Raw genomic sequence first — 19,375 nt, forward strand, 5'->3', positions numbered from 1 at the left:
ACTGGGGAAGGTAGGAGGTAGAAAAGAGGAAGTTAGATGGAGGGGGGGGGGTAGGTTTAGGAGAGGGTGTAGGAGCTTGGGAGGTAGGGGGATTGGCAGAGTGAGCGACATTACTGGAGAAGGGGGTAAGAGAAAAACCTCGTCGACGAGCCTCCTGTCTGGCTTCACGTAAAATGAGTCAGTCTGAATCTGAGAGTTGCTACCTCAGACTCAAATTTGTAGGCGGGGCAGCCTCTATAAAATACATTATGGGGGCCGCTACAGTTGGCACATGTGCGTGATTGTGCAGAGCAGTTGGATCGAGTATGGCCAGGTTGGGCACATAGTGGGCATCTGACTGTGGAATGGCAGTGTTTGGCGGGGTGTCCTAAACGCCAACAATTTTGGCACTGACGAGGAGGAGGTTGGTATGGTCGGACAGGGAGGGATTCTCCACCTATGTAAACATTAAAGGGAAGGTCATGTCTACGGAAAGTAATTTTGGCAATGTTAGTGGGTTTCTTACGATGACCTCTGGGAGGAATGAAGTAGCATAGTACTGACGTCGCATCATAGTCCGTGAGACAGGCGAGTAAGTCTTCTCCACAATCTGACCAATCTTTGTCATATATTGGTCAATTTGCTGGGGAGATAGAAACAGTTCCGGTGCAAGTATTGAGGGTTGGATGCGGTTCTGTAGGGATGGGATTGCCATATTGATTTGTTAGAGTTACTAATGCTATAGCTTGGTTTTCAGATGTTACTGTGACGAGACGGGAGCGGTCGGGTCGGCTACGGAAAGAAATTTTGCCTACTTGTTTTTGGAGGCATTGTTGGAAGAGGAGGGTGTTTTGAGAGTAGGGAGCTGTGGGAGGGATCACGAAAAATCGGTCCCATTTGGCTGGGCTAAATAGAGTATTTAAGATTCTTGTAGAGGTGGGGGTAGTAGAAGGGCGGGTGCGTGTGGAGGAGGGAGTAGTGTTGAGGGGAGGTGGGCAATAAGGCTGTAAAGTAGTAATAAGGGAGGATGTGGTAGTTGATGAAGGTTGTGGGAGTAAAGGTGTTGAAGCTGAGCATGTTGGGAGAGTAGAAATGTCTCCTGGGGGTTGAGTGTTGATCAGGGTGGATACTGTACTAGCAGGCATTGAGGAGGGGGTAGTTGTTGTAGGGTTCGGATCCGTGGTCAAAGGAGAGCCTGGGGTCGAGGAATCGGGAGAGTTTGAATTATTGGGGCTATTTGATGAAGGGGCAAGCCTCATTGCCCCTAAAAGTGGAATTACATCTTCATTATTGGCCATGGTAAGCCTGGAGTATGTTGAGGAGAAAAAACAGTCCACCCCTCAGGGTCCCCTTGAGGGGTAAGGGCCAGGTAAGGCAGGGGAATACCGTGCCCATGGCTCCCTCAGGCCGTTCAGGACTGGCACAAAGTCAGCCTTTCATCCTTTCAGCACGGCTCTCACAACTTAGGAGGTGGATAAAAGAAGGGATTGGTGAAGGGACTGAAACGAAAAAGTAGGAGTGGAAAAAAAGACCATGTAAAATTAGTTAAGTCGAGGGCTGAGTCCCAAGGTTGGGGAGTGTCCCATCATTGGGTCTCAGTCTCCGCCTCCTAAACCCCCCCACGACAACAACGGGCAAGGGATTGGGGGGGGGGGGGGGCGGTGGCGGGTGAAAATGGCCCCCACTCGCACAATCCTAAAACACACACGCCACGACACGCATATTAATGTAGATAGGCTTGCTCTTGAGTTCTTTGCAAAGTCGGATAACGGCGGTGGACTTGTAGAGGCGAGAGCAAGTCGAATAAGTTTTCCACCAGGTATACTGGGTCATATTTACATATCAGAACAGCCAAGGCCTAAACACGGATATAATTCCTGCCCCTATTCTCTCAATCTCCTTTCGACTACTCGCTTATAGGACTTAAAACACCTAAACTCTCTCTCTCTCTTAGAGCTGGAAGTTGAGAAGCTTACATCCCCCCTCCCTCCCCCACACAAAAAACCATGAGGAGTGGAGTCCCCATGAAAAACTCCCCAAAGTTCACAAACAGGTACATGGCCTCTAAGTGCACAGTCACCCTCCTGCACACGCTTGGCACTGTGTCCTCTGTGGTTACTTCCCTTAAACTTTTGACAATGATAAGCCCTCTCGCGGACATGGAGAGACTGACAAGGAATGGTATAACTTCTTGTTTTATACTTTCTCATACACTTCCATTGACCTTCAAATCTTCTGGTTTCCTTACTTGTATAGAAGTAGTAACCTCTAATGGTCTCCTCTCCACCTCTGCAGGTTTTTCTTGTTGAAAACTCGAAAAAATTATATATTGATATGTGATCATGTGCATTTTGTTTTGTCGAAGCTGACTATGTGCATATATTCATGACCAAATTAAAAGGTGTGTAATTTAGTATATATTTGACATGTTGGACGACCAGCTTTCGACCAGAATTACCTTTAACAATAATTAGTGAACAATTAGGAAAATTTATTTATATTCTTATGTAACAGGTACTTTAATTATACAAAAATTAAGTAAAACACTACATAGTCTGGGCAATAACAAGTCTCTAACTGAATTTTCACTTTTGTGGTTTGTTTACATCTATTCCTGTTTATATTTGTATTTTGCATCAATGAATAGTCTCTAATCAGAGCAAGAGTGTATATTATTTATACACAATGTGAATGAATGGTATTTACATTACTTATCGGTATAACTGGTAAATTCCATAGAATTTCAACATTTTCATGAATATTTCAGCCATTTGTGCTTTTTTTTACTTACCTTGATGAAACTTTCACTGTACATTCAAAGTAACACAGATATGTGGTGAAAATCATAACATAGAAGTAATAAAATATTTTATTTTTTTCTACTACATAAAATGTGAATATACATATGAATTATGTTCCTCGGAGGAAATAAATGTAGTTACTTGACAAAGTTTTCAATAGTATATACACATCACAGTTGAATATCCAAACTTAAAATCATATTGAGAAGTCATAGAAAATACTTTAAATATAATTATTTGTGTTATTCATACACTCAGTCATATAATCTCATCTACATCCTAATAACAGACTGTACACACATACTGATTTTTTTTTTATATGTTTTTTTTCCCATTTTTTTTTCTATCCTGCTTCACTGGTACACACATCAAGAATGAAAAATTTCCCCCCAAAATGGGTGTACAAGCTAAGGTGGAAAAAGAGAGAGAAAAAGGAGGAAAAAAGAAAAAAAAAAGAAAAAAAAATCTTAAAGATATGTCTTGAAAATTGAGATGATGCCAATGAGTACTTAGTAGCATATTTCTTGTGTACATGCATTTTTTTCTTGTCTTTTATTTTTCATAAAGTTTTTTTTTTTTTTTTTTTTTTGGTTGTTTGTATCAGTATCTTATTCCACTGTATATATAAAATAAAAGAAATAAAAAATATATTGTTTATGATTGCTAAATCAAATGCCTGGATGTACAAACACACAAAACACAAACCTCTACACTCATGCTTGGACTTTTCAATTATGCAAATAAAATGAACGGTTTGTGAAAACTTAAAGGTATTTCTTATAATGTCCCTGGGTTGGAGCGTGCACCTACACGAGCCGCAGCATCAAACACGTGTGAGGTATAGCTATCGTCGTCTGTCCCGCGATCGCGATCTGTGACGCCCATTCTTTTTGGCTTTGTGAGGCTTGCCGAAGCCATTGTCGTAATATTTTTTGTTCTCGTCCCTGTCGTACTTTTTCTTGTCAACTTCATACCGGTCAAACTTACTGCTGTACTTGCTTGAGTATTTGTCGCTCTTCTCCTTGGCCTCGTACTTACTCACTTTCTCGTCCCTCACATATCTGTCGTTTTTCTCATATCTGTCACTCTTTGAGGAATATCTCTCAACCTTGTCATACTTCTCAAATCTGTCGTACTTCTCGTAGTTCCTTTGCGGGGACCGAGTGTGTGACCTTGATCTAGATCTCACAATAGGTCCTTTGTCTCTGCAGGAGAGAAAGAACACTTGGTTAGAGGCTATTCTTATTACTTCAGAAGCAACTTAAAAACTCATGGCAAGGTGTAGTGGAATACAGAATGAGCATCCCACAACCTGCAATGCTAGGAGGAGGAGGAGGAGGAGGAGGAGGAGGAGGAGGCAGAGGAGGAGGAGGAGGAGGAGGAGGCAGAGGAGGAGGAGGAGGAGGAGGAGGCAGAGGAGGAGGAGGAGGAGGCAGAGGAGGAGGAGGAGGAGGAGGAGGCAGAGGAGGAGGAGGAGGAGGCAGAGGAGGAGGAGGAGGAGGCAGAGGAGGAGGAGGAGGCAGAGGAGGAGGAGGAGGAGGCAGAGGAGGAGGAGGAGGAGGCAGAGGAGGAGGAGGAGGAGGAAGAGGAGGAGGAGGAGGAGGCAGAGGAGGAGGAGGAGGAGGCAGAGGAGGAGGAGGAGGAGGCAGAGGTGGAGGAGGAGGAGGCAGAGGAGGAGGAGGAGGAGGCAGAGGAGGAGGAGGAGGAGGCAGAGGAGGAGGAGGAGGAGGCAGAGGAGGAGGAGGAGGAGGCAGAGGAGGAGGAGGAGGAGGCAGAGGAGGAGGAGGAGGAGGAGGCAGAGGAGGAGGAGGAGGCAGAGGAGGAGGAGGAGGAGGCAGAGGAGGAGGAGGAGGAGGCAGAGGAGGAGGCAGAGGAGGAGGAGGAGGAGGCAGAGGAGGAGGAGGAGGAGGCAGAGGAGGAGGAGGAGGAGGCAGAGGAGGAGGAGGAGGAGGAGGAGGAGGCAGAGGAGGAGGAGGAGGAGGCAGAGGAGGAGGAGGAGGAGGAGGCAGAGGAGGAGGAGGAGGAGGAGGAGGAGGCAGAGAAGGAGGAGGAGGAGGAGGAGGAGGAGGAGGAGGAGGAGGAGGAGGAGGAGGAGGAGGAGGAGGAGGAGGAGGAGGAGGAGGAGGAGGAGGAGGAGGAGGAGGAGGAGGAGGAGGAGGCAGAGGAGAAGGAGAAATCAATACCTAATACAAATAAATGTACAAACACAGACAAAAAACTGCCTCCTATCAAAGCTCTACTTACTTATTCTTTGTGAAGCGAGGGGGTGGTGTGACGTTGGGTGAGGGGGTTCTCGAGTACTTCTTGCTGCCTCTGTGTCTGTCGCGGGAGTGGGAGCGTGACCTGGTTCTCGACCTGGACCTGGACCTGGAGTGGGAGCGCGAGGACCGGGAGTCGCGGCGCTGCTTCTTCCTCGAACGCCGGTGGGACGAGCGTGAGTGGCTGCGACTGCGACTTCTAGATCGGCTTGCACTGCTTCCACTTCGCTTCCTGCCGGAGTTTCTGGAGAGGGAAGACTGCCTTTAGAACAAGTCAAATTGAAAGGGGTTATAACTACCGACTAATCTAATACATACTAAATAACACTAGGTCAGGCACAATTGTATTTCCGGAAGAAATACCATTACGCAGTTGTAAAGTAAAGTAAAGTAAAGGAGAGAAACAGAATAAAGAAAAAGCAATGAAGAAGAAAAACTTAAACAGGAACTTGCTCTTGAACAAAAGACAAAAATTGACAATGGTCATTATTGGATGGGAAATGTTCTACTAGATGCACTTAGGTAAAAAAAAAAAAATATATATAATAATAATAATAATAATAATAATAATAATAAATAGCTAATTAAATAGAATTTAAAATTTAATTCACATCTTGAAGGCAACAATCCCAGCAGGAACTACAAATATTGACTCACCTTCCTTTTATCTCCCCCCCCCCCCCTTTCCATAAGCAAACCCAATTAAACTTTTTGAACACAAAGAAATTAACATATTTTGAAGGTTGATGCTGAGCCTATCATCTACGTAAATCAACCACTTAAAATTAATTTCTGGCAGGAGGCCTTACAAACTGTGAAGGCATGTGGCGTAACCTACTACTATCTATTAATATCAAATTCATATTAAAGTAAAAAAACATGATATCCTACTGTAATCAAACTTTGAACAACAAAACATGCTATAATGCAAACAAGATCCTGGCAACAGATTGGTGGTTCCCTGTAAACAATGCATCAAATCAATTATAGAGCAACTCCCCAGTTCTCTAAACCACTCCATTTATTCACTTTTTCCTAAAACAGTTGCATCAAAACTATCACGTAATTGATCTGAACATCCAAGTGAAAACCCAATGAAATACGAGAGAAACAAAGGCACGGCTGCGTTACCTGTCAGGTGAGGAAGAACGTTTTCTTGTAGGTGACGTGACTGTCTTGTTGGGCGTGTTATTTCTAGATGCTGGGCTAAATGTAGCATTGGCCTGAGGAGTAGTTAAGGAAGCAACTGCTTTGCTTCTTAGACGAGCTTCCTGCTGCTCTCTTCTAATCTCTTCTACCTTCTGTTCAAGGGCCTCTAGTTTGACCTTAAAAGAAGAGAAAATGGCATTTCAGAAAAGGCTGCTGCTACTATTGCTATTTTGAAAATTCCATTCTGATATTTCTGTATCATTATTTTGATTACTATGACTACTACTACCATTACCAATAATAATAATAATAATAATAATAATAATAATAATAATAATAATAATAATAATAATGATAAAAATAATAACAGTATTGAAGGACTGCATGTATAATTCCTGAGAAAAAGTCTCCTCCAAAAGCTAATTGTTAACCATAACTCACCTTCTTTCTGGTGTACAACTTGAGTATAGAAGCAGCAATGTCTTCAATGCTCTCTTGTGTAGCTTGCAGAACCAGGTACCAGGGAGGGTGTTCTGGGAGAGGCACCTTTAGTAACCGCGCTGCCAACCATATGCAAGCACACGCTATGGTCTCGGGGCAGTAACGCACAAAAACATCCGTCCTCAGCGCATCATTCATGTAATTCCTGTGGAGGAAAGAAAAACATGCTGGGGGGTTGTGAAGCCTCAAGGAGGCTCAAGTAGTTGATGGCTACCAGGCACAATGAGGCAATGGATGCAGTGAAGCTGCAGTGTATTATCAAATCATGATACCTCACTACAGAAGTTCACCTTTGCACTAGAGAAATGTTCCATGGTGGCTTCCTTTATGAGGACTTATACAAACCAGACAACAATGAGAGCACTAAAGAGCCTGGAGAGACGTGAAGATGCCCTGTGCAGGCCGTCCATCCTCCTTCACCTGCCCAACCTCACCCTCCTTATCCCCTCCACCTCATCATCCTTTTTCCTCTTTCCCCTCCTTGGCCTGCAGATGCTTGCCGCGACCAGGAAGCGGCCTGGCCCCATCATGTGTCCTTTCTGAGCCAGCTGATGCCACCTGGAAAGAGAGCTTAGTGCATGGCATTCCATCCCATCCCTTCGCTGCACCACACTATCCTTCGCTTTGTCACTTGTGCCGGCACAGCCCACTTTCTCCACTTGATTACTAATGCAATTCCAAGAGTCATGTATGCAACTGTTTTCATTTACTTGAGCTAGCTCCAGGTAAACTGATTTACAAAGATATACAACGCACTCTTTCACTTCAGGGGAAAACATTTCTTGTCCTTGATTCATCTGCATGCAGTCCCTGAAAACCTCACAGCCAGTTGCTACTTACCTACTGGAAACAAATACAATGCAACTAAGTTAACTTGAAAATCTGCTTCTGTTTTGATTAAGCATTGTACACTTCTCTCTGTGTTTACTAGACAAAGTAAACATCTATTATGCAATCACTGTGATGCTAAAAGTTGTTCATTTTTACTAGGCTTTTTACTACTTGAACTATTTCATTCAAATTCTGGCTGGCTGGAGTAATGCTTGAGGAGCTAATTAGAGATTCGCAGTGTGTGGTAGCTGGAGGCCAGGCACTTTCTGTAGAGCCTAAGAGGGGGTTGCTGCTGAGCACACTCGGCCCTTCCACAGGCACCCAGGCAGAGACCACGGCGCCACCACACACGCCAGACGGGGAGAGCCCAGAGTGACAGGGGCCCAGCCAGACTTTGCGTCACGTGCCAGGCAGCACCAGCCACGCTAGCAGAGGGGGAGGTGGTGCCGGTAGTGGAGCTGGAGGTCAAGGTGGTGGTGGTGGTGGTGATGGTGGTGGTGATGGGAGGGCGCAGGGGCAGTGCTGGCCTCTCCAACACAACTTACCTTGCCCCACCTTCCTCTGAGATGGAACAAAACCTTACATTAATATTGTGGTAAAAACACATATCTGAATAATAAGCACCTCATTTGGTCAACATACATTGTCTGTTCTTGTACCGCATATGTTCAACAAAGTGAGGCCCGGTGACCATTTCCTACATAACAAATACTTTGCTTTCTCCAATGTGAGTCATTGCAAACAAAAAATAATAAATGGAAAACAAAAACAAATATCTTTTCCCCATAGTGTGCTACCATAACAGGCATACACATCAAGAGCAAGTGAACTGACAGCTTCAAATAACTGCCAATACAGCAATGACTCTTTCTGCTCACTTGTATTACTTTAAAATATTTGATACCAGAGAAAAGTTTTGGGAAAAAGCAAGAGAAAAAGAGCAAGAGAGAGAGAGAGAGAGATGGAATATGGAGAGAAAGAGGGAAAATAAAAAAAAGTTAAATTAAAAAGAAAAAATACAAACATACATACATACATATACATATATACACATATCCATCCTCACTGCACAATGGGGAAAGACTATGGAAAATGAGGCATGAAATTTTAGCGCCTGGTGCCACCTACTGAGCCATCATCAACTTCGGTGCCCTAAAACATCCTGCATTACAGAGTTAAATCTCCTAACTAGGTGATAAATCTAACTTTTTTCTTTTTTTTTTTTTCTTTCCTTTCTTTACATGAAAGCCCTAGAGAAAGAGAGAGAAAAAAAAAAAAAAATACATACTTCAACCAAATTAATAAAGTGACCTGACATGCCACTGTGCTTAATTTTTGTAAACTTCGGACACTGGTCTCCTCCCAGATTAAAAGTAGCCCCATGGATCTCTTTATTAAAATGAAAATTAGTCAAATTAAAGTAAAATTAATTGAAAGCAAAACAATTCAATGATTTTAAATTACTGTATAAATCAATATTATGTAAATTCTTATCTTTTTAATACAATAAAAGAGAGAGAGAGGAAAAAAAAAATATTGTATATATATAAACATATTGATAATAAGTAAATATATATACACACACAATGATCAGAGACCAATGGGGCTAACTCAAAATTCCATCGCTTCCCTGAAATCTTTTTTTTTTTTTTTTTTTTTTTTTTTTTGATAAAAGACATGATGATGACTTGGGTCCGATTTGCACAGGGGCCCAATCATGATACTCTCACGTACAGGTGAAGCCAAGCAGAGGGCAGAGTTAACTGTGACAGGTGAAGATAGCACAGCCTTGTGTCTGTGTGTTGGAGCTGCGGCAGCCTCTACACCTCGACTATCTCTGCCTTTCTTCATTTGCTAGACTGAGATTTTTTTTTTTTCCTTTCTGTCTAGTAGGAAAACTTTTTTTTTTTCTTAACTATAGTGAATTTTACAAGCCAAGCAGTCATGGCAGTCAAAGTCACTTTGAATGGTGTGACACAACCAGCAGCTGTCTTCTCAAAAGAAATCAATATTAAAAGGCTGACAGAAATGGAAGACACCATCACACAGCTGCTGAGTTGCAAAGTTGGAATCTGCCAGGTAACTACTGGTTTAAAAGCCAACCTCTGCACTATCTTCACCTTAAGTAAACCACGAACCACTGGAAAATAAGAAAAGGGTACTGGTAGCTCCATCCAGGGAATGAAGAAGTATTACCAGATAAGGCGGGGAAAAAAATAAACAAACGAACACAAAAGGGGGAAAAAAATATCAGGAAGAATAGTGTCTAACCCAGTAGGGAAAAAAAAAAAAAAAAAAAAGGAAGAGAGAAGCACATTATTTTGGACTACAGCATTATGGTAAGCATCGTTATTTTAAAGGTCTTAAAAAAACATATTCTCTTCATTCAGGTACAGTCAATAAGTCTTTGAATTATAAGAAGAAAATTTTACAGCTATTATTAACATTCCATGATGAATCTTACAGCAAGCACGAGACCATATAAATCTCGAAAAACTATTGGGTCTACAGCAAAAAAAAAAAGAGAGAGAAAGAAAGTAGGGAAGGGAGAGGATGGGAGGGAAATTAAGGGGAAGGAAGAAGGAGGGGAGAGAGAGAGAGAGAGAGAGAGAGAGAGAGAGAGAGAGAGAGAGAGAGAGAGAGAGAGAGAGAGAGAGAGAGAGAGAGAGAGAGAGAGGGAGAGAGGGAGAGAGGGAGAGAGGGAGAGAGGGAGAGAGGGAGAGGAAGGGAGGAAGGGAGGAAGGGAGGGAGGGAGGGAGGGAGGGAGGGAGGGAGGGAGGGAGGGAGGGATGGATGGATGGATGGATGGATGGATGGATGGATGGATGGATGGATGGATGGATGGATGGATGGATGGATGGGAGGGAGGGATGGGAGGGATGGATGGGAGGCAGGGAGGGAGGGAGGCAGGGAGAGGGGGAGAGGGGGAGAGAGGGAGGCAGGGAGAGGGGGAGAGTGGGAGGCAGGGAGAGGGGGAGAGTGGGAGGCAGGGAGAGGGAGAGGGGGAGAGGGGGAGAGAGGGAGGGGGAGGGGGAGGGAAAGGGAGAGGGAGAGGGAGAGGGAGAGGGAGAGGGAGAGGGAGAGGGAGAGAGAGAGAGAGAGAGAGAGAGAGAGAGAGAGAGAGAGAGAGAGAGAGAGAGAGAGAGAGAGAGAGAGAGAGAGAGAGAGAGAATATCAAGAAGCAAAAAAAAGAAAAAAAAAAAAAAAGGAGGGGGGGGGGGGGAGGCAAGCATGAAAATTTTTAAAAAGAACTACAGTAACTAAGAAAAGAGGAGCAAAGAGAGGGAAATAAATAAATCATAAAAAAAAACCAAAGCAGAAGAAAAAAGAGAGAGAGAGAGAGACAGAGATAGAATGAACAGAGTATATATAGGAGTAGGATGGAGCCTCCAGTAAGACCGAAACACAAGGGACTCACCATGAGGTTTGAGCCAGCTGGCGGTTGTTATCCGCCTCCAGCAGACGCAGGTACATGATAATGATCTACAAGAAGAACACATGTTAGACATCTTAAATATACTAACTATATACATACATATATATTATTTTTTAAAGAAAAAGGGAGAAAAAAAAAAAAAAAAAAAAAAACTGTCAAGAATTCAATTAATCTCAACATTATAATAAGTAAATTCTCAATCAATTTTTCAAATCAGCTCAAAACCATTACCTAAACAACACACAAAGTCACTCCTACAAACAAAAAGAAAAAATAAACATTGGGTTTTCCCGATTACAGTACACGACTCCCTGAGGTGTGGAGGTTCATTTTCTGCAAAGACATCTGCTTTCATTAGCCATGAAGGATTGCGTTGACGTGACCCTACTACTGTTGATTAACTTTTAACCCTAAAACTGAAAACTGAAATGCATCTGGAAAAACTTGCTGGAATCACCAATTGTAATAAAAAAGAAAAAAGAAGAAGAAAAGGAAAAGGGAGAAGAAAAAATAAAGAGGATTCAAAAAACCGGCATTCATATTGGTCAAAATAGGTTGACACAAACTTACACAATTACCAACAACAAAGGAAAACTTGTCATACTTTTCGTATTCATGCAGTTACACTTCCACAACACTGCATGCCAGTATCATTATCTGCTTTATATGTATACATGTATCAATTTCTATATAATCTGAAATTTAATAATGATAGCCTGGGCACCTGTTATTCTATGTGTAAGGATACCATTAGCTTTGGGGGAAAAAAAAAAATCATCTTCAACTCAGATAACATCAAATTACAAAAACGGTCTTCATCTTGGCATGCTAAACTTGCAGATTGGAGTAACCCGCCTCTATTATAAATTTTCGCCACATGTAATATAGCATGTGTGTGTCAAGGCAAATGTGTCATCTGGGGGACAATGCATTTTGTGCAACCATAAAATTTGGAATGGAAGAAACCAACAAGAATTATACAATAACTGGGTTCCAATTCTTAGGTTCTAATTTTTCTGTAATTCCACTAGAATCCCTTCTAATGTTTACTTAACTTATATCACTTTTACAATCACGAGATGTGCACTTCCTATGCAGTACAATGCACTTCATAAACTTCATGAATACATGAAAGCATTTGTTCTTTGAAAACAAATGAAATAAACACCAAAAATAATCTGGAAACTTCGTAAGGAAAGCCAATACAGGATGAAGCAGAGCCACAGAGAAATCAACAACAATATCATTAATGATTATAACAATAAAATTACAAATTAAGCTCTTGAAGCATCAAAATATACCTAAATAATAATGCTATACTCTACCTTGTGAGGATGCTTGACGTGGCAGCAGAATCCCAGTTCTTTCAGCAAGCGACGCTCTGCTTTGATCACCTGGTTTTTCAGTGCGATATAATTACTGTCAAGGATCACTGGCTGGATGGTCCTGTAGAGAACAAAGGTAAGGGATTTTGTGTGCATGTATTTACACACAGACTTATAGAGATGTAAACTCACACTCGCTAATAATAATAATAATAATAATAATAATAATACAAGTAAAAAAAGGGGGGGGGGGGAAGCAACCGAAGATTGGAGGAGGGGAAGGTAAGTTGTGAAAATTGAAAGAAACAGGAGATTGAAAAGAGGGGGGCCAATCCCTTGCGTGTCTAACTTTTTGTTTTATTTTTGTCATGTCTGGGTCTTAGCAAGGTAGCAGAAGGCAAGTCTTCAAGTAGACATCCACTGCAGCGGTTAATTAAGAGCAGGTTTTATTTCATGGAGTTTTATGTTTATATTTTTATTTTACTATATTTTCTTTCTTTTTATTAAATAACTACTGAATGAACTTGAACAAAGTAAACGAGAACACTATTTAGGATTTTCAGTTTACATATATATATTTTTATATCATTATTTTAATTACATAGAAACAAATGGAAATTAATTATTATTTTGTTTTCTAATTCTAATGTTTTGTTTTGTTTTATTTTATTTTATTATTATTTTTATTATTTTGTAGCTAAGGCATAGGTGAACTAAAACAAACAAAAAAAACAAGACTTGAGTTAATGGGTGACGAAGGGGAAAGGAAATAGACAGAGGCAAGGAAGAGCACTGGCAGTGTGTTTTGTCATCTCTGGGATATTGAATGCTCTGACAACTTAGTCTGATGGTTGGGGGAAAAAAAAAAAAAAAAAAAAAAAAAAAAAAAAAAAAAAAAAAACATGCACACACACACACACACACACACACACACACACACACACACACACACACACACACACACACACACACACACACACACACACACACACACACAATTATATAAATATCTCAAGGAAAATAGCACATGAATATCCCATACACTATTTTTGGTCAGCTATAACTGTTAATCCTAACGATAGGATGGTGAAACTATTGAATGGCACAAACATATCACACCTGCACCTGGACACACAAAAAGGTACTCACTTTCCGTTCTTCACTTGTCTGACGTGGTTGAAAACATTGATGACATCCCTGATCTTACGTGGGGCTTCTTCAATCTTGGATGCCAGGGCGATGCAGGCCATGGCAGTCGTTTCCATTGGGTACCGCACCATGGACTTGGCATAATAAAATCTTTGGAACAGCACCTGACCTGCAGCCATGGCCACCTGTTGATGCGTAAGAAAGGGGAAACGGAGCATTAAGCCTAAGTTCCGTTTCTTTGCCTAAAGTGAGCAAATTAGTGCCTCCCCCCTATAACTGTGGTTATTACTGGCCAAGGCCTCAAAACCTTATAGCACTTCATACCATGCTTGGAACATATGATCCCTCCACTGATCCCAAGGCATATAACAGCAATATGTAAACATGTATATAATACCAGTATTGGGGGAATTATGGAGTAAACCAAAACAGAGAGAGAGAGAGAGAGAGAGAGAGAGAGAGAGAGAGAGAGAGAGAGAGAGAGAGAGAGAGAGAGAGAGAGAGAGAGAGAGAGAGAGATCAATAAAATAAAATAAAATACTCAGGTATCCCTATTCAGCAAATAATCATATTCACTCCACCCTGAGCAGGTTAATGGCAAGACTATTCCATAAATAATGAATCCCTGGATCTGCACAGCCTGACAAAAAGGCCCTTTTTTCTATTCGCAATTCCCAACACCTTGACAATTCTTTACCTTCCATTCCTGTCGGGCTGAGATGAAAGATTTCCTCACTCTTGCCTAAACATGCCTGACGTAACTGCTTCGTAGAATACAAAAATCATTATCAAATAACCACTTTAACTACCCCAACCTTCGTATCCGTCCTAATCCATTCGTGTTGCATCACACACTCAACAAAGCAAAGTGGAAAAGGTTGGACATCAGTGCCTCGGGCAGGGAAATAATCATGGTGATTGATGATCAAGATGTCCTTGGGGACTTCAGCACTCCGGCAAAGGGCAACAAACCGCTGCGTGGATTGGCTTCTTATTTGATAAATTGTTTGGGAGATCTACTTCAGGAAACCCGACATGTGCAAGTAAACCTTTGCTGTATTTATTTATATATTTCATCTTTCTTTCTTTTTTTCTTTTCAGAAGATGAGTAACTTTAAATTTGCAACAGAAATATATCATAAAACAAAAATGCCTCAGAATTCACTGATTTAAATTCTATAACGGTTTATCGAGTACAATATGTAGGCCTATCTCCAAAACTGTAATTTTGCTAGACTGAATTCCTTGCAAAATCACTTAAAGCAAAGCAATTATATAAAAAAAGAATGATGATGATGATGATGATGATGATGATCTGCTGATACAATGTACTTTTCCCTGAAACGGTGATGAAACACTGTTTCGTACTGCCATCCAACTGTTTTTTTGTTCCATTTGTTCACAGTGAATCTGATGTTTTATATAGCAAATGATTGGTTAAAAATGATCAATGGCCATGGACTTGGTCTCCTCACAGCATCTATCACAATCTATTTTCTTTATTTCTTATGGGTTTTTTTTTATAGATTACTTTGTGCATCAGCGAGTGTAGATTTCCCCTCCCTTTATGACACAACCATCAGATTTTCTATGTCTTAGTGCAGTTATAATGTAGATTTAAGCAAAAGTCTTACTCGTGTGTTGCACTCTGCTTTCTTGTCATCAACTTGTAAATGAAATGCTAAAAACAAAGTATTAAATCCTGTTTTCTATCCATTACGGGGAAAACCTTAGCTACTGCCACAAAGAGCAGAAAAAAAGGAATAATAATGTGCACAGGCAAAACCTTAGCAATAAAGAAAGTAGGTCTTGACACATACTACAAGGCGACTCTGTCCATGGCGATCGGATGGAAAATAACCAGGGGTCTGGAAGATTTTCGGTTCATGCGGTGATGTTAGTGGATTCCCAGGAGTGCCCAACCGCCCCCAAGGTTGTTGGGCAGAGAAAGAGAGAACTGGCCTCCAATGGCTACTCTCACTTCACAAACAATTATCCAAGAGTTTTCCCTGCACCTTCTGGCTGTGTGAAATAAACACACAAAACAATATTATTTGGTATAAAAACAAATTAGATGGAAGAGATAAGGCCACAATCACTTATCAAAATCCTTGAATATATATATGCGACTAAGCCCTGTAATCCCACGGCCTCTGTACTCTGTCCTCACACAACAGCAAACCCTTTCTACTACGTATATTCGGATGATCTCTCGTGCTGCAACGTTTTCACAACAAATGCGAGGAAGCTGCTCTTCTTGTCTAGTGTTACGGTAGAATTGATCATAAAATTGATATTTCTCTCATTATTAAGCATTTTCCCACAGACCAAACCACTTACTTCCGTTGTGCATCGGGGTTATATTAGTATGGAATGCACATAAAATCTAATAGAGTGGCTTAAAAGCACAAGCTGAAATGAAAGCAGTATACCTGTAGTGATAATATTATCGAGCACATGCATTCGCTGGGAAACATTCATATACCATACGCCTCGATGGAATATCGCTTATCTACCTCTGCAGCAATTAATCGCCACAGCAGAAACTAGTCCTTCCCTGAATGTGAATGGCAGACAATCTCAGCCTCGACCAGAGTGCAAAACGCAAAGGCCACACCGCACCGCAAGCCATCCTATTTCCAACAATGCCCTCATGGCCTGTTAGTCACTTTGGAGAAATCTCTGCTAAATAAACAAATTCCACTCTTACACCGCCAAATCCCTTCCCACTAATACATCTCATCCGTATTATAACAGAGCCTGGAACCTTAAAAACAAAAATAAACAAAAAAATGCATCTTAAACTTCACTCATTCCCGACCCAAACCTTCCTTACTTCCAAAATACATTTTATTTCTTAACCCTATTCTCCCATCTCCTCTTCTCTCGAGTTTTACAGCAGGAAAAGAAAGAAAAAAAGCCACACACGAGGGAGAAATAAACTACAGGACAAGAGCAGACGTTTAGCGAGTCTTTCATGCATTTCCTCCACGCTCTCGTAGGCCTATTTACGAACTTCGGAGCGTTCCGTAGGCCTTTCATTCTGGCTTCCCTAATATCGCGGGGGGAAAAAAGGAGGTGAGAGTCCTTCCCTAGAGAGCCAAGCAGGCGAGATGGAAAAGGGAATGAAAATGCTAACTGGGGGGGAAAAAACGGCAAAACTTCTCCGCATACCTGAGGTAACTTCAGCAGGATCCCTCCCGTTTGAATGAGCTCGCATCCCAGGATCCTCAGGTCCATTTCGATCTCCGAGTCCAGGCCGTCCAACTGGGAAGGACTCGGCGACAGCTTCTCCGGCGGCAGGAGGACATTTTCGAGCGTGAGGACGACGGAGCCGTATTTCTTCAGGGGAGGATTCATCACCTCTTTCGTCGCCGTGGCCATCTTGGTTGTTCTGACTATCGGCGGCGGAAAGCTTGGCGAACCGAAGGTCGGAGGGGAACAAAAGAGCATCGGCGACATCTGTTCGACCCTACAAGATGGCGTGCCTTAGGAACCGGATCCTAAGTGTTGAAGCGTCGTAGAGTTTTCGATTTCCTGATCGTCGGGCTAAATGAGTATGTTGATCCGATGGAGAACGAGAACAAAAAAGCATCGGCGATCTCTCCTCGAGGCTGACTCGCGGAGGATTACAAAGTTTTGGATTCCCTGCACGCCGTACAGCACAACGGATATTGGAATTCTCGCAGTTATACGAAAACGTTTCTCCGAATGCTACTTCATCGACAAAAGAGATATATAAAATATTATGTGTAAAAATTAAAAGTTATCCCTGTCGTATTTTGGACACAATTTAACGGCTTCTGAACGGAATTTATGTAGAAAAGACAGACCTATTCGTAAAAAAATGCTGTAGGAACTTGGGAAATTCCAGGAAATACTTGTTATTCAATATTCACACGGATCTTATTTTTATAAATCTTACCTTCTGATACCAAACTCAAACGATACAAACACAAAGAAAAAAAAAGTAGAGAAAAAAAAATACAATTTTCTTCCCCCGCACTAACGCTCACACAGCCGTCCTTTGAGAAAGAATCGTATCCCCAACGATATTAAATCCCATTAAACAAAAAAAAAAAAAAAAAATACCCACGTTATCCCATCCAACCTCACAAAAAAATATAGACACCGAAAAAAAGCGAAAAAACAAAATCCTAAAAACAAAATAACAACGTAAATCGGAAAACAAGAAAATGCTTTGTCGATGACGCATGGCCGGCTGACTGGGAACTTCCAAGAGGCTTTACGTCACTGTCGAGCGGAAAGCCTCATGAGCGTGTCTGTTAGATTTTATTTTTAGCGGCAAACGCACACGCTGTCGCTCAATTAGTTGGCTAATTGCTATCATGAATGTAAATCGAAACATTCAAATTGAATATACCGATATGACGGTTATATAGATATTTGTATATATACTCACGCATATACACACACACGCACGTAGACACACGCGCGCGCGCGCACACACACACACACACACACACACGCATACACACACACACACACACACACACAAATATACATGTACACACACACACACACACACACACACACACACACATATATATATATATATATATATATATATATAAATGCATGCACACGTGATGACCGTCATAAATTAGTTGTATACATAGACAAGATGATGATGATAATGATAATAATAATAATAATAATAATAATAATAATAATAATAATAATAATGATAATAATAGTAATGATAATAATAATAATTGTAATAATACTAATAAGAAAAATAAAAACGTTATTAATAATCATGATAATCATAATAATGATAAAAATGATAATACTAATAATATTAATAAATAATGATAATACTAATAATCTTAATGAATAATGATAATAAAAGTAATGATAAACAATAATGATGATGATAATAATGATAACAATAGTGATAATGATAGGAGTAATAAGAATAATGATAATGATAAGAGTAATGATGAAAATAATGAAAATTATAATAATTATAGTAATAACAATAATAATAACTATAATAATGATAATAATAATAATAATTATAATAATAATAATAATAATAATAATAAAATAATGATAATGTTAATAATAATGATAATAATAATAATAATAATAATAATAATGATAATAATAATAATAATAAATAAATCAATAATAATGGTAATAATAATAAGGATAATAAGATTAATGATGATAATAACAATAATGATAATGATAATGATAATAGAAATGATAATGGTGATAGAAATAATAATAACAACAGCAGCAACAACAATTATAATAATAATAATAATAGTAATAATGATAATAATAATAATAATAATAATGATGATAATAATGATAATAACAGCAATGATAATAATAGTAATTTCAATGATAACAGTAATTATCTTCATTATAATTATCATCGTTATCATTATCATCTTTATTATCTTCATCATCGCTATTGCTTTTATTATCACTATCATTATTACTATTAGTAGTAGTATTATCATTATCATTATCATTATTATTTCTATCAGCATCGTCATCTTCCCCGTCACTGTTAACATCATTGTTATTATCACTATTATGAACAGTATCATAATCACCATCATCATCATCATAATGAAAACTAAATAAGGAAACAATAATATAACAGAGAGAAAAAGAAGAAATCAAGCTAAAATAAGGAGAGAGAGAATAGAGAAAAAAACAGACAAAAATGTAAATACTACTATACCACAGTTTGATTACCTTTAAGCACGTGTATTTTGCAGGTGTATTGACGAACGAACTGAAAATTATGTGAAAGGGTAATAATAATAATAAGACTGATGATATCATAGGAATGATATAGTAATGATACTATTTTTTTTGCTGAAATGAAAATAGTAATGATATTATTTTTTAGCTGAAATGAAAATAGTAATGATATTATTTTTTAGCTGAAATGAAAATAGTAAT

The 19,375-nt window shown here is 40.1% G+C and overlaps 1 protein-coding gene and 1 long non-coding RNA gene across 3 annotated transcripts; one reads left to right on the plus strand and one right to left on the minus strand.

The window, feature by feature from the left end:
* Nucleotides 1-1,884: 1,884 nt before the first annotated feature.
* Nucleotides 1,885-3,065, plus strand: LOC125032076. The gene is made up of 2 exons (XR_007115531.1): nt 1,885-2,575; nt 2,640-3,065. It is a non-coding gene; the product is annotated as an uncharacterized LOC125032076 (long non-coding RNA).
* Nucleotides 2,836-17,060, minus strand: LOC125032075 (cyclin-L2-like). 2 transcript variants are annotated; one of them, XM_047623042.1, is made up of 9 exons: nt 16,604-17,058; nt 15,250-15,451; nt 13,430-13,614; nt 12,281-12,401; nt 10,938-11,002; nt 6,629-6,833; nt 6,170-6,363; nt 5,025-5,282; nt 2,836-3,985 (listed from the first exon to the last, which is right to left on the minus strand). In XM_047623042.1, the coding sequence occupies exons 3-9, from the start codon at nt 13,606-13,608 to the stop codon at nt 3,625-3,627; spliced, it is 1,383 nt and encodes a 460-aa protein (XP_047478998.1). In that variant the 5' UTR covers nt 13,609-13,614; nt 15,250-15,451; nt 16,604-17,058; the 3' UTR covers nt 2,836-3,624. The 2 variants fall into 2 exon arrangements, with proteins under 2 accessions (XP_047478998.1, XP_047478997.1); XM_047623041.1 differs by lacking the exon at nt 15,250-15,451 and having other exon boundaries at nt 16,604-17,060.
* Nucleotides 17,061-19,375: the final 2,315 nt, after the last annotated feature.

This window comes from Penaeus chinensis, chromosome 14, assembly GCF_019202785.1.
Source record: "Penaeus chinensis breed Huanghai No. 1 chromosome 14, ASM1920278v2, whole genome shotgun sequence".
NCBI lineage: Eukaryota > Metazoa > Arthropoda > Malacostraca > Decapoda > Penaeidae > Penaeus > Penaeus chinensis.